The 13,820-nt window shown below is 40.6% G+C and overlaps 1 protein-coding gene across 2 annotated transcripts in view; it reads right to left on the bottom strand.

Moving 5' to 3' along the window:
- Window positions 1-13,820, bottom strand: part of MSH2 (mutS homolog 2) — a 94,830-nt gene that overhangs the window by 70,427 nt on the left and 10,583 nt on the right. For both annotated transcript variants that reach the window (XM_077813884.1, XM_077813883.1), the window contains exons 3-6: window positions 13,017-13,295; window positions 11,279-11,425; window positions 8,801-8,950; window positions 4,568-4,701 (exon numbers count right to left, since the gene is read on the bottom strand). In XM_077813884.1, coding sequence (XP_077670010.1) covers window positions 4,568-4,701; window positions 8,801-8,950; window positions 11,279-11,425; window positions 13,017-13,295 — 710 coding nt within the window. The remainder of the gene's footprint in view (window positions 1-4,567; window positions 4,702-8,800; window positions 8,951-11,278; window positions 11,426-13,016; window positions 13,296-13,820) is intronic.

Below are 13,820 nucleotides of genomic sequence, written 5' to 3'. Positions count from 1 at the left end.
AAACTACTACAGAGTATCTTAATAAAACCATTAGCGTTACCCTGACTAGTTAAAATACTTTGAAAGGTGTTAAAACCCATTGCACTAGGTAGCAACAAGTTTTTAAACCCTTAAATAAAACCCATTAGTTTAGCAGAGTTTTTTTTAAAACCTTTTTAGTCTAGAAAAGGTCTTGAATGAATCACTAGAAGCTCAGCGAACAAGGAAATTCTACCCGAACCCCTTGATTTCATCATCCAAATCTCCCTGAGTGGTATAAAGTTTCAACATCTAGTAGTCAGATTAACAATAGTTTGAGGCTGCTAGAGCGGGGATTCATTTCCCTAACCAAGGTAAACAGCAGAGACAGCAAAGCAAAATTTAGAAGCATCTCAGAATAATCCAGCCAGGTAACTAATGTTAAAGTGCATAATTCTACAATATATTTAGACTAAACTCTTCAAGGTAGGGACACTTATGTGTTTGTACAATGCTTAGCACAATAGGGCCCAGATCAGGTCCCAGAGACTACCACAATAAGACAATACACATGTAGGACTATATAGGTCAGTGGAATCAACATTTTTGTTTAAGAAAGGTGAACAGAAATTATACAGTGAGATACTTCAGAAAGATGTGAATGCACCCCAGACTCAAGGAATGAGCCAAATATACCATGTATGAGAGCTCACCAAGAAGCATGATGCAGCAACCTCTACTTTTCAGTCAGCGGAATTTCTAGTTTCTCGGGATTTCAAAGGTCTGCCAAACAGCAAGGACTTTCACAGGCTATTTTTATAGTTAGTAATGTTACACACTATAATCAGTTATGTATTAGCTCTTAGTATCTTTGTATGACTCATCCTATTTACCATTATGGGCTGCATATGTAGCTCTCTGTGTGTTATGTGGGCTGCATCCACACAATTTTTTTATATTATATATATATACACACACACACACTATCTGTATGGCCCTGAGAATGTCACATGGGCCACAGCTGTTTGCTGACTGGGGCACAAGCAGCCCAAGGGTTGAGAACCACTACATCAGAGTCACTCAGGCAAAGAAGAGATTCCCACAGATGCTAAATTTCTTAAAATATCAAATTTTAACTCAACTATTTGCTTGTATATTATCAGAAAAAAAGTCATTCTGTACTCAGCGTGAGTGGGGGAAAGACTTTCAGACAGAAAAAGAATTTAGCCTCTTTCAGTGCAAAATGGAATTCAACCTTAGCTATGGAACTGTGACTGGCACCACCATTCTTAAAAAGGACACAAATCCAAAGGGTCAAAATGGATCTTGGTTTGCAACTGGCCAAAATAAAAAATGAGGTTTCAGCTACAGGTACAATCCAAAATTCATGCAGATAGTCTATGAAAATCATCTGACGTTCAAGCAACTTAGGGACAAATATTTCAGACAGATATTTAATATAACATTTTTATGAAGGAGGCTTGCTTTAAGCAAGTTCCTAGACAGCATACACTGGAGGTCTGACTTCTATTAAAATAAGAGTTCTTAGAACTTTCATTCTTATACTACTCCATGTAGTTATACTACCCCTTGTTCTAAAGACATTGCAGCTAGGGTGGTCAAGCAATTAAAAAAATTAAACGTGATTAATCACACTGTTAATAATAGAATACCACTTAAATAAATATTTGTGGATGTTTTCTACATTTTCAAATATACTGATTTCAATTACAACACAGAATACAAAATGTACAGTGCTCACTTTATATTTTTGATTAAATATTTGCACTGTAAAAAACAAAAGTAGTATTTTTCAATTCTCCTAATACAAGTACTGTAGTGCAATCTCTTTATCACGGAAGTTGAAGTTACAAATGTAAAATTATGTCCAAAGAAAACCATTCAAAAACAAAATATAAAACTTTATTTAGAGCCTACAAGTCCACTCAGTCCTATTTCTTGTTCAGCCAATCGCTCAGTGAAACAAGTCTGTTTACATTTGCAGGAGATAATGCTGCTCGCACCTTCTTCGCAATGTCACCTGAAAGTGAGAACAGGAGTTCACGTGGCACTGTTGTGGCCGGTGTTACAAGTTATTTACATGCCAGATGCGCTAAAGATTCATATGTCCCTTCACGCTTCATCCACCACCGAAGAGGACATGCCAATGACAGGTTCTGCTCAATAACAATCCAAAGCAATGCGGCCTGATGCATGTTCATTTTCACCATCTGAGTCAGATGCCACCAGCAGAAAGCTGATTTTCATTTTTGATGGTTCGGGTTCTATAGTTTCCGCATCGGAGTGTGGCTCTTAAGACTTGTGAAAGCATGCTCCACACCTCATCCCTCTCAGATTTTGGAAGGCACTTCAGATTCTTAAACCATGGGTTGAGTGCTGTAGCTATCTTTAGAAATCTTACATTGGTACCTTCTTGCATTTTGTCAAATTTGCAGCGAAAGTGTTCTTAAAACGAATATGTGCTAAGTCATCATCCAAGACTACTATAATAGGAAATATATGGCAGAATGCGGGTAAAACAGAGCTGGAGACATACAATTCTCCCCCGAGGAGATCAGTCACAAATTTAATTAACAAGCATCATCATCATGGAAGCATGTCCTGTGGAATGATGGCTGAAGCATGAAGGGGCCTACGAATATTTAGCATATCTGGTATGTAAATACCTTGCAATGCTGGCTACAAAAGTCCCACGCCTGTTCTCACTTTCTGGTGACATTGTAAATAAGAAGTGGGCAGTATTATCTCCCATAAATGTAAACAAACTTGTCTTAGCAATTGGCTGGACAAAAAATGTAGGCTCTACATTTCATGTTTTGTTTTTGAGCGCAGTTATGTAACAAACAAACAAAACAAAAAAATCTACATTCCTAGTGCACTCTCTTTATTGTGAAAGTGCAACTTACAATACTTGTATGAAGTGAACTGAAAAATAATATCTTTTGTTTATAATTTTTACAGTGCAAATATTTGTAATCAAAATAAATATAAAGTGAGCAGGGTATACTTTGTATACTGTGTTATAACTGAAATCAATGTATCTGAAAATGTAGAAAAACATCCAAAAATATTTAATAAATGTCAATTGGTATTCTATTGTTTAACAGTGCGATTAATAGCAATTAATTTTTTTAATTTGTGATTAATTTTTTGAGTTATTTTCGTGAGTTACCTGCGATTAATCAACAGCCCTAATTGCAGCATATACAGTGTTTTATATAAGTATGTCAAGCAATATCGGCAAGGCATCATATGAAAGCCAGCCTTTGGGGCCATTTCAAAGTTAAAATCAGAATTTCCTGGCCTCCGTTTCTGTGCTTTGCAATATAATTTTAAAATGTACATATATACACACAAACCTGCTATCCATCTGAGAACATGACAGGATAACTCAGTTATTTTAGGAAGTGTCAAAAATTTCATTTGTCTGCTTATAGAAAGATTATGACCAAGATGTCACAAGGCAAACAAGTTACTTTTCAAACATATCCTCTGACCTTCAACCTGTATGTCTAGGAGGAAATAAAAGCTAACTAACCATTCACACGGAGTGGGAGTGTGCCAAAAGCTCTATGAAGTATCAAAATCCTTGGGGTACTATTATTGATTTTACATAAAAGGCACTCAGATACTATGGCGATGGGCTGCAGCATAAAGCCCCAAGAACAGACTATTTATGTGTGTGGAGTATTTGATCTGCATAAGTATTGATCTGCATAGTAAGCGTCTATAAAAGGTGGACAAGTCCCTCCACTCAGAAGGTAACATTCCTAATGGTGTGATCTAGATGTGCTATCCTATATAAGTGATCACTCAGGTGTCTAAATGTTCTGTTAACACAATGGAGGCATTTTCAGAATAGGCTGGGAGACCGGAGTATTCATGCTGTGTATAGTTTACTTTTAGATAAGAATCAGAAAGTGGCTGCTGCATTTACATAGCTTGAGTCTCAAGTGTTCAAAACTGTAAAGCCTACTGTGGCTCCACACCCCTGTAACTTGTGATATATGGTTAAGTATAAATGATTATAACTGGGAGGGTTTAGCTTAGTGACCTGATGCACAAAAAGAAAAGGAGTACTTGTGGCACCTTAGAGACTAACCAATTTATTTGAGCATGAGCTTTCGTGAGCTACAGCTCACTTCATCGGATGCATACTGTTGCATCCGATGAAGTGAGCTGTAGCTCACGAAAGCTTATGCTCAAATAAATTGGTTAGTCTCTAAGGTGCCACAAGTACTCCTTTTCTTTTTGCGAATACAGACTAACACGGCTGTTACTCTGTGACCTGATACATTAATCCTTCTATTAGATATAAATCGATTAGAGAAAAAAAGCCCTTTTCTCCAAGTATAATGCACCACCTAACACATTCTGTAAACAAATTTACATTATCCTCTACAGAAATCTCTAAGTGCTCGTTAGTCTATTTTCCAATAGAAAGTCACCACTTTAACCTTGAACAGCTGTTTCTGATAAATATATGGCTAAATAATATATTTGCTAAAAAAAAGCATGACCAGACTCCTATCTATAGTGTAAGGATTTGCAGTGAAGTGATCAGATGCATACCAATATGTATGTTTACCTTTCTTCTATTCTGTTCTTGTCCGTAAGTGGCTGTTTGATCCACTGATTAACCAGTCTTTGTCCTTGAGGAGTTTTGCACTTATTTAATAACCCAACCAATGATTGTGTACTGTTGGCATTTTCAACAGAACTCTGGAAAGAAAAATATAGAAATGATTTTAAAAATAGAGGGTATGGCAAAAAAAAAACGATGACTGCAGCTTGGTAGAACATTTGAGTTTTCTAGTTTTACATTTCTGACCCAATGAAATTTAGCAGAATAATGGCACTTTGTGGTACTATACACTACAACCTTTAAACCAGGTCTGTTCAGATTATAGTACACTATCTTCAGTCCTTGGTTAGATATTAACTGCAGACCTGTCGTGTGCACCCGCACAGCTTTATATTTTTTAATGAGCTATACAAAATTCAGCCAGCAGGAAATTCGCAGACACATTTAACACTCAAAAATAGCTGATACATCTGCTTCAAGGCCTTCAAGTCTCAGCTTGGGTGGAGGGGTTTGTAGTTTTGATCTCTTCTCTCTCACCCTCTCACGCACACCTATAACTAAAATCAAACGGCTTCAAATGGAAATCCAGTCTCAGATCTGATTTCACTATCAGAGAGAGACACACTATAGTAATGGAGAAAGTGTCCAGAAGAGAGAAATGGAATTCAGCAAGGTAGAATATCAGTTTAAAATGAAAGTGAGAATCTTATTTTGGCAGAGTACAATAGCCACAGTCAAGATATCGGAGAACTGTATACGACTATGAAATATCAAGCTGAGTGCAAGCAGACCCAAGACCTAACACTATTTTAAAATTTGTCATGCCAACTCCAAAATACTTTATATAACAGTCACTGGCACTTCACGTATATGAAACATTTACTCTATTGTATGTAATAGCTAAAAAGTGTTTGTTTAAAAATACATACCTAGTCAACTGACGGACAGTAGAACAGATATTTGGTTTTGCATCTCTTCAAAAGTTTCCTAGCAAACTTTATTTTTCTGCACTTGCCAATCTACATTACAACTGTATGGCTCAGGCAGCATGTGGAACTACATGACATCAGCTGCGCTATCAGTCAGAAACTTCCTGCCTCACAGAGTGATTGACTCAAATTGTAAAGCATGTAAGAGCAGACTTCATAACAGATTTTCTATTTAGATGAAACACTAGTCAAGACAGAAAAGCCTGACATTCAAGCAGTAGTGCCATGTGGCAGACCTCTTTGTTCCCAGGCTGGCAACCCAAGGACAGATTAGGAAGTGCCTTACACATAAGGCAGCAAATGCATAGGCGGTTTATTGAGCCACATCCATTGTCTTTGGAGAGAGCTGTTTCCAGCTCATTTTACCTACTTAGACACACCCTGTCAATCCTAGCTCAAGATGTTGCATTGTACTAATTACAGCAGCGAGAACCAGGACAAAGCTTTGAGCACCATGGGTAAAAGAAAGATCCCATGAAAAATTGATTGAAGGTGCTCCCCTGATGTAAGTACAGAGAGGAAAAAAACAAAGCAGTCAAGTCCTTAATTTTGCTGTCTAAACTGCTTTGTTTTCACCCTGTAATTACTCTGGTTCTGAAGTTATAGCTAATGTATCACTTACAAGTGATACATTAGCTAAGTCTTAGAAATAGCTAAATTGTATTTAAAACACATTTTTAATCTGAAAACTGTCATAGCCAAGATTCTTGTTTAGTGTGTCTAGGTGATTTTCAAATCAAATCTGCTTGGTTTACGAGAGGCAACTCCTCTGACATTCTGCAAATTCAAAAGCAAATCTGTATGACAAGCTGCGTGTTTTGGGTGGTCACAATATTCTACAGTTGGGAGTTTGGTTAACACCAACTATGATGCAAAAGACAAAAAAATCCATCTTGTTCTCTGAAAGATATATTGCTCTGCAATGCTAACAGAAATAAGGAATATAGCAAGAAAAGCTGGCTGGAACTCAGGGTGTTCGGTTAGGGAGAAGTTGTTTCAGAATTTGTTTTTGTTCCAATCTGGAATTAAAGCAAAGTTACTGAAATTTTTAGGCAAGCCAGAGATCAAAATTTTATTTTGGAATGACCAAAATATGGTGTGCTCCAGCAGCAGGGGGAAAATCAACATCAGACCGCACCCCCCCCCCCTTACACACACACCACACCTCTGCAGCAGCAGAATTCCACAGTAATGGTTTGCTATGTGTCCCGGAGCAGACAAGCATGCCAGCTGTCAGAAACAAAGCTTTGAAAGGGGATATCCACATGCCTGCAGCCAAGTTCAAAACAATGACCAGAATGGCCACTTGACTTCAAGGGATTATGGGACGTTCCCGGAGGCCAATCGCAGCGCAATAATGCAACATGTCATCCACACTGACACCCTGGCATTTCAGCCAGGACACAGCAAGATCTATGATTCTTGTGGAGGAGGATTACCGGGGCGCTCCAGCTGCAGAGTCCAGGCGCTCTACGTGCCTTGCCTGTGTGGACACCTCAGGCGTTAGGGCACCCGGGGCTGATTTAATGCGCTCTAACTTGCAAGTGTAGCCAAGCCCCTATGTTGTCATTCACTGAATCCTAGATATGAAACTCACAAGGATTCCACTGCAATAAGCCCTGGAGCTCTTGGGGCTGATGGGCACCCTGCTTGAGCCAGGATTCTCCGGTCACCCAGGGTCCCTGACACTAAACTGTGAGCCTGGAGGTCATAGGACCAATTCCCAGGGTCTGCTGCACAGAGGCAGCCCCACCATACAGACTGCCTCAGGCTGGTGACCCCAGCACTTCCAATCTCCTGGGCCAGCTGGAAGCCCTGAGAATGCCTGACCCTGGTGTAGTCTGTATGGCAGGGGCTGTCCCAAAACCTGTGGCTCTGGAACCTGATTCTAGGAATCAAAGCTCCCAGCTCCACAGCACGGACCCTGGAAGCCCAGGCTTGAAAACGGGAGCTCAGAAACCTTGAGTGCCAGCCCCAGCAGGGTCCCTGGAACACCAGCAAGTTTCCAATAGAAACCTACCTGTTTCAACAAGACTTTTGTGAAATCTGTAACAGATTTGGTGAAACATTCCACTTCAGCGAATTTGCATTTTAAAGTCAGTAGATCTATTGTGTAAACAAGGTGCCATTTTACTAAGCTACTTTTTGATCCCCTGCATTGGGGACTTTTAGGACTATATTTTGAGCTTGCTCTATGCAACACCTCCCTTAAATAAAAGCCCATCTTCAAATGATTAAAATTAGATGGGAAGAGTCCTCCCAATGCCAAGAATCTAGTCAGAAAATTACATCTGTCCCAGTCTCCCAGGCAGGAACTCAGGAAGGAGAGGAGTTTAGAGGGTGCCAATCCCAAGAACTCCTGCATAAAGTTGGAGAAGGGAATGGAGCAGAGGTTCCCCTCCCTAAACTCTTGGGTATAGCAGGAGAAGGCAGCAAGAATGTTCAGGCTTCTCCTTTCTCCCTGAGCTAGCAAGCCTAGGTGCCAGATCTGAGTTCTTTATTCCCTGGAATCTCCAGGAGCCTCTCCTTTGTGGAGTGGGGAAGTAGTACTCTACTCCCTGGGCTTCTTCCATGGGCCCCAAAATGCATATACTTTGTAACTCAGGCCAAGGAACACTAAGCAGAATCTGGTATGAAAAAAATACAACAGGTGAAATCAGTATATACACCAGTGTTTGAACTATTTCTCTGTGGGTATAGTCAGCAAATACACCAAAAGCGACATTCGGCTGTTGGTTTTTAAAAAGGCTACGCTGACAGTGCCCATTTAAATATGTCAAGGTTTCTTTGGCAGAACTTTCAGAGGAATCTGTTTACTGACTGCTTTCAGCTGCATCTTGCATCACTTCCTGCTCAATAAGAGGAGCACTGTGACAAGCCCCTTCCCCCCTCAGCCCCCCCGTGTAAGGTAGGATTCTGCATGCAAATAAATGAGACCGAAAATACTAAGCTGCAGACACTGGAGATGGGAACCCCTCTAGCTCTGCCTGCTGGGAATTTCTCGGGGGGGGGGGGGGGGGTTAGATAAAGTCCCCCACTCTGCTTGTTTTTTTCAAGTAAATTACACAGCATCAGAGTGGCCAAACACACAAAAAAATAGAAACCAGAAATCAGAATCTCCAATTATGCACCACCACCGCTATAAAGGATTTTTGGGATAGTCTGTATTTGCAAGTAGCAAAGTGTATACTTTTATGAATTAAACTGGAAGCAAGTTCATTAGTTTAAATACATGTTTGTTTCTTACCTGGAAAAGGTTAAGGGCTCGAACAGCTGCATTATCCAGTATCATATATTGACTGAGGTCAAAGCTAGTCAATTCAAATTGTCCAAAGTTAGATTCATCCAACAAGAGCTCTAAATACTTGATAACGGCCGACAAGGATGAAATCGCAACCTAAAGTTACAAAGGTGTGTTACAGTAAAACAAACTAGTTCTGACAACAGATGCTTTTATAGAATGACAATATCCAAAAGTAGCATCTCAGAGCCACGTCAACTTAAAAAAATATCAAAAAGCAAACAAAAATTCTGATTATCTGATGAGACTTTAGTCTAAAACAGGAATTCACAATGCCCTGGGAACTTGGGTTACACTCAGGGTCATCAAACCTCTGCTGAGTTACAAAATCCAGTATATGTGAAGATAAAGCCTATGTGTCTCATGCATTTCCACAGAACTGGTTACCAGGAATCTTAGAAATTACAAAATACAAAGTATTTTAGTATATAAATACAGCATGCGCTAAATATATGTTCAAAATATTCAGAAACAAAAAAAAAAATTTTACATTTGTTATGGCTGTTTGCCAACAAACCATAAAAAAATTAGGAAATAAAGTACAGGATTAAACTTCTTGAGAAGAACGATTGGCAAGTAAGTAAGTATCCTTTGCATGTGCATCCAGCTTTCGAAAGCAGAGTATCTTGAAGTAGTTAGGTAGGAGATAAAGGTACTATCCCTGGCTCCCATCTCAAATCCAAATGAGACCAAGGGGGAATGGAATATTTTTGTGAGAAACTGCTTAATACTGCATATGCTTATACAGGTGTTTAAACTTCATCTGTTTTCACTGAAGTACTATGGAAGAAGCTGTTACTGCTGCTCCCATGGTACCATCATACATGCTTACTCCCTGAGCCACCCAAAAAGAACTACCCTTCTGTCTCTCTTGAGGCTGTTCGAGCCGCAGAAGTAACCATACCTTTTCCTAACACATGAACGGTGACCCTAGGAAACCCTCAGTGCCAACAGGCAAAGTGTTCACTGTTCTGTAACAGTAACTCTTAAGAGGCCTGACAAACTCACTACACCTAGCACACCACTTTCATGGTACTTATCCAGATATGAGGTCATGTAAAATTAAATGAAAGCCAGAATCACACTGATAACTAAACTTATTGTGAACTGTATGTATGGATGCTATGTAAAGAGGCAGGAGGGTAACAAGGTGACTCTCAGGGCTGGGGACCCCAAGACCCATCACGTAGATGCCATAAAGTTGAAGAAGCCATTAATGGAACATGAGACCACCACCTCTCCCACTTGTGACCTATTGCAAAAAGTCACAAACAAATTAAGTAACCCATGCAGAATTTTACTCCTTACCATCCTTACCATTCCTAACCTGCATTATAGTCTATGGTGCCTAGCTGTGACAAGCAAGTTGGCCCTCCCATGAGATTTTTGCCTAGAAAGGTCACTGCACAGTTGCCACAGCACAAAAAACACAGGATGTTCTCACATATGCAGAGGTCAGCCATGCAGAAACTGGACTGGCTGGCCGATTCCATTTGCTATGACTAACCTAAATGTGTAATTAAAGATTTAAGGAACATTAAGTCATAGAAATGAGATTTTCAATTAGTTAAGAAGGCACAAGGCCTGCAGTCACTCCTATTCCTTCTGGGATAGAATTCTATAGTCTAATTCCAACTCTTGGGAAGGTGCCCTCTCCTGCAATCACAAGCTTCCTCCTATAAAAACGTGACTGTTTCCTTGAGAGTAAGTGTTATGCAAGTCAGCGTGAGGGCACAAGTGCTGTCAGGCAGTTATGCCCAATTTCTTAAAGAGCTCTGAATGTCACATCAGGACCTTAAAATGGGATTCTATTCCATGGGGAACCAAAACAGAGAGCATTAATTTAGAGGTCTCTATGATAAGTTTCAGACCATAGGAATAAGTACCTAAAACCACTTATAAACCCATGCAGAAGAGTAGGATTCCATAACCACCTTATGTACAGAAATGTAAATGCACCAGGGCAAATTTAAAGTTACTTTTAATTTATGTTTTAGTAGTCCCTAGTAATAGTGGGTTTTCCTTTAAAAAGTGTCTATTAAAGAATCAACTACAAGGTGATGTAGTTTCAGTAGTCAGGGAAAGGTTTAAAAGAATCTTACAGACTTCAAGCTTTCCCCTCTAAACCTTTGGCATCAAGAAAGCCGTGACACCAGTACAGTGAAATCAAAATTATACACTATTGCTATATCTCATTTAAAAAGTATTGTTCACATTTTGGTGGTGCTCAAATATGCCAGATATTGGACAAACAGAAAGGCAGTCTGTGTCCTGAAGAGTTTACAGTCCGATTAACAAACAAAGTCAGGAAGAAATGAATACAGTAAAAGCAGAGTGGTCAGTCGACAACTGACAGTGTTCCATTTTTAAAAAAATATGTATTATCAATCACTACTCTATCTACAGCAGCTACAAGTTACTCACCTGTTTTTCTATCTCTGGTAATGTTGCACTAGTCACTTGCTCTTCCTTTTTTGATTTTAGCAAGCGGTTGAGATCCTGCACAATATCTTTTGTTGTGAATTCAGCCTTTTTTCGGTCTGTAATCATGATTCCTCCTCTTTGAATGATCTGTTGTGTATAAGTTTAGTAAGTCATTTCCAGTTCTCAAGAGAGCAAAAGTGAACTACTGAGAGTAGTCTCAAAGACAAGTTGTCAATCTGTATTCAATTGTTAGACTATACAGAGAGAAGTAAGATAGGTGTTTACTTTAAGGGTATGTCTACATTACAAAATTATGTTGACCTAAATTACGTTACCGTACAGCCACTGCAGTAATTACATCACTTTTTATTCCTGGGGGAATTCTATGCCACTGCATGCATGCAGAATTCATGTCCCCTGAAGATTTCTTTGCTTCCCCGCAGAGAAATGGCTTTCTGACAGAGAAGCAAAGGGAAGCCAAAAGAGCAGTCACGCAACCCCCACTCCTCCCTCAGCAGTGAGGGCGCGTCATTCTCGGGACCCAGAGCAGCCGGTGGAGATGTCAATCACTGCAGGTCTGGGGTAACCTCGGCTTGTGGCTCCTACCCTGCAACAGGCTGAGCTGCTAGTCCCAGCTGGGCTGGAGGAGGACAGGACTTCCTCTTCCCCTGCAAGGAGCTGCCAAGGCTGGGTCAGACCCACCCCCAGAAACCTCCCCAGCTGCAGGAAGCTCCATACCCCACCCCCCACTTCCAGCCCCCATCCTTCCTCAGTTGCAGGGGAGGGGTCACTTTGCAGGGAAATACGCCCCTGTCCGCCCAACCCCTGTGCATGTGGACCCCCCATCCATATCCATACCCTTGTCGAGCCTCACATCCCTGCACCCAGAACCCTTCCACCGAGCCTCACACACCTGGACCCCCCACCACCACCACCGAGTCTCATCCCCACAAGCCCCCCCCCCCCCCAACCTCCCAACAAGTCCCTGTGCATCCAGATCCCCCTGGCACCCACACCTCCCACCAAGCTGCCCACATCCACATTTTCCCCCCCACACAGAACTCTCTCACCCCACACATGGATTCCCCCATACTTGGATCCTGTAGGATGATCTCCCACCTCTGTGCAGCCAGGGGCCTGTGCTCCCGACTGCCATGCTGGAGCCACATTTATTTATTGACAAATAAAACGTGCAGAATTTTTTGGGAGTGGGAGCAAAATTCCCTCAGAAGTACAGACTTTTGCACGTCCCCACTACACTCCTTGTGTTAGTGGTGCATGTCCCCACCAGGAGTGCTTACACCAATTTAACTGTCAGTGTGGGGCAACAGTCCACGTAAGCAACACAGTGTCTATACAGACACTGCGTCGACCTAACTATGTCAACCTAACCACTACACCTCTTGTGCAGGTGGAATTATTAAGTTGGCACAGTGGGCATTATATCAGCAGGAGCAACATTTTAGTGTAGACGCTTAGAATTAGGTTGACTTGAGCTGCCTTGCGTAGATCTAACTCGAGAGCGTAGACCAGGATTAACAGTATCTTTTGTTGTTGATTACGTTTTAATCAACAAGCAATGTATGTATCATCCAGAATTCCCTCAAGTTAATTTATTAATCCTGTTCATTTCTTAGCCTTTATCAATCTTAGTTCACAACTTATTTCAGAGCTCTTTCTTCCCATTCTCAATTAATACAAATATAAATCAGTCAGTCCACATATTCACCCCACTTACGTGTCGCAGTTTTCCCATATCTCCAGAAGTCTCTCCTCCTGGTAGCACACATTCCTTAGGTCCAATTTGAACCAGCAGAGCTTCAAGGTTTGAGAACTGATCGTTATCTGGAAACTCACAGACTCCCAGCTTCCTGAGCGTAGTGTCAACATACCCAACTCCAACTATTCTTTGTCCATCAGCAGTATATAGCTTAACACCCACAACACCAATGGCAGTCGACATGTCATTATTGCCAAAGAGAATTTCCTCAAACTGGGCAAGGTTACCTGGAGAACCCTATTTGAGAAAGAAAACTTAGAACAGCCCTACAATTTTTTTTTCTAATCTTTTGCAGAACAAACACTGTCCAGGTTAGTAGAACAAATTGGGGTTTTTTTTTGCATTTCAGAGTAATCAGTGTTCTAAGATTTCTCAAACTTTAAAATCAGTCTGAAATAGAAATAAAAGCAAATATGATAATTAACTACATAAATTTGTATCCAATAAAATTAATTCCCAATGCAACTGGATTCCCAAACTATATTGAAATCTGAAACTGCTTTTAAAATAAGATAACGGGAGTGAGGTAATATCTTTTACCCGGACCAACTTCTGTTAGTGAGAGCCACAAGCTTCTGAATATACACAGGGCTCTTCTTTAGATCTCTTCCATGCTCCGTGTAAGCTCAAAACCTTGCATCTCACCAACAGAAGTTGGTCCAATAAAAGACATTGCCTTACCCACCTTGTGTCTCTACTATCCTGGGACCAACACAACTACAACACTGCATTCAAACTAAGATTAATTTGAACTACCTTTCT

Source organism: Eretmochelys imbricata, chromosome 3 (assembly GCF_965152235.1).
Source record: "Eretmochelys imbricata isolate rEreImb1 chromosome 3, rEreImb1.hap1, whole genome shotgun sequence".
NCBI lineage: Eukaryota > Metazoa > Chordata > Testudines > Cheloniidae > Eretmochelys > Eretmochelys imbricata.
The sequence above is the reverse complement of the archived record's forward strand: the minus strand, read 5'-3'. Positions and strand labels throughout refer to the sequence as shown.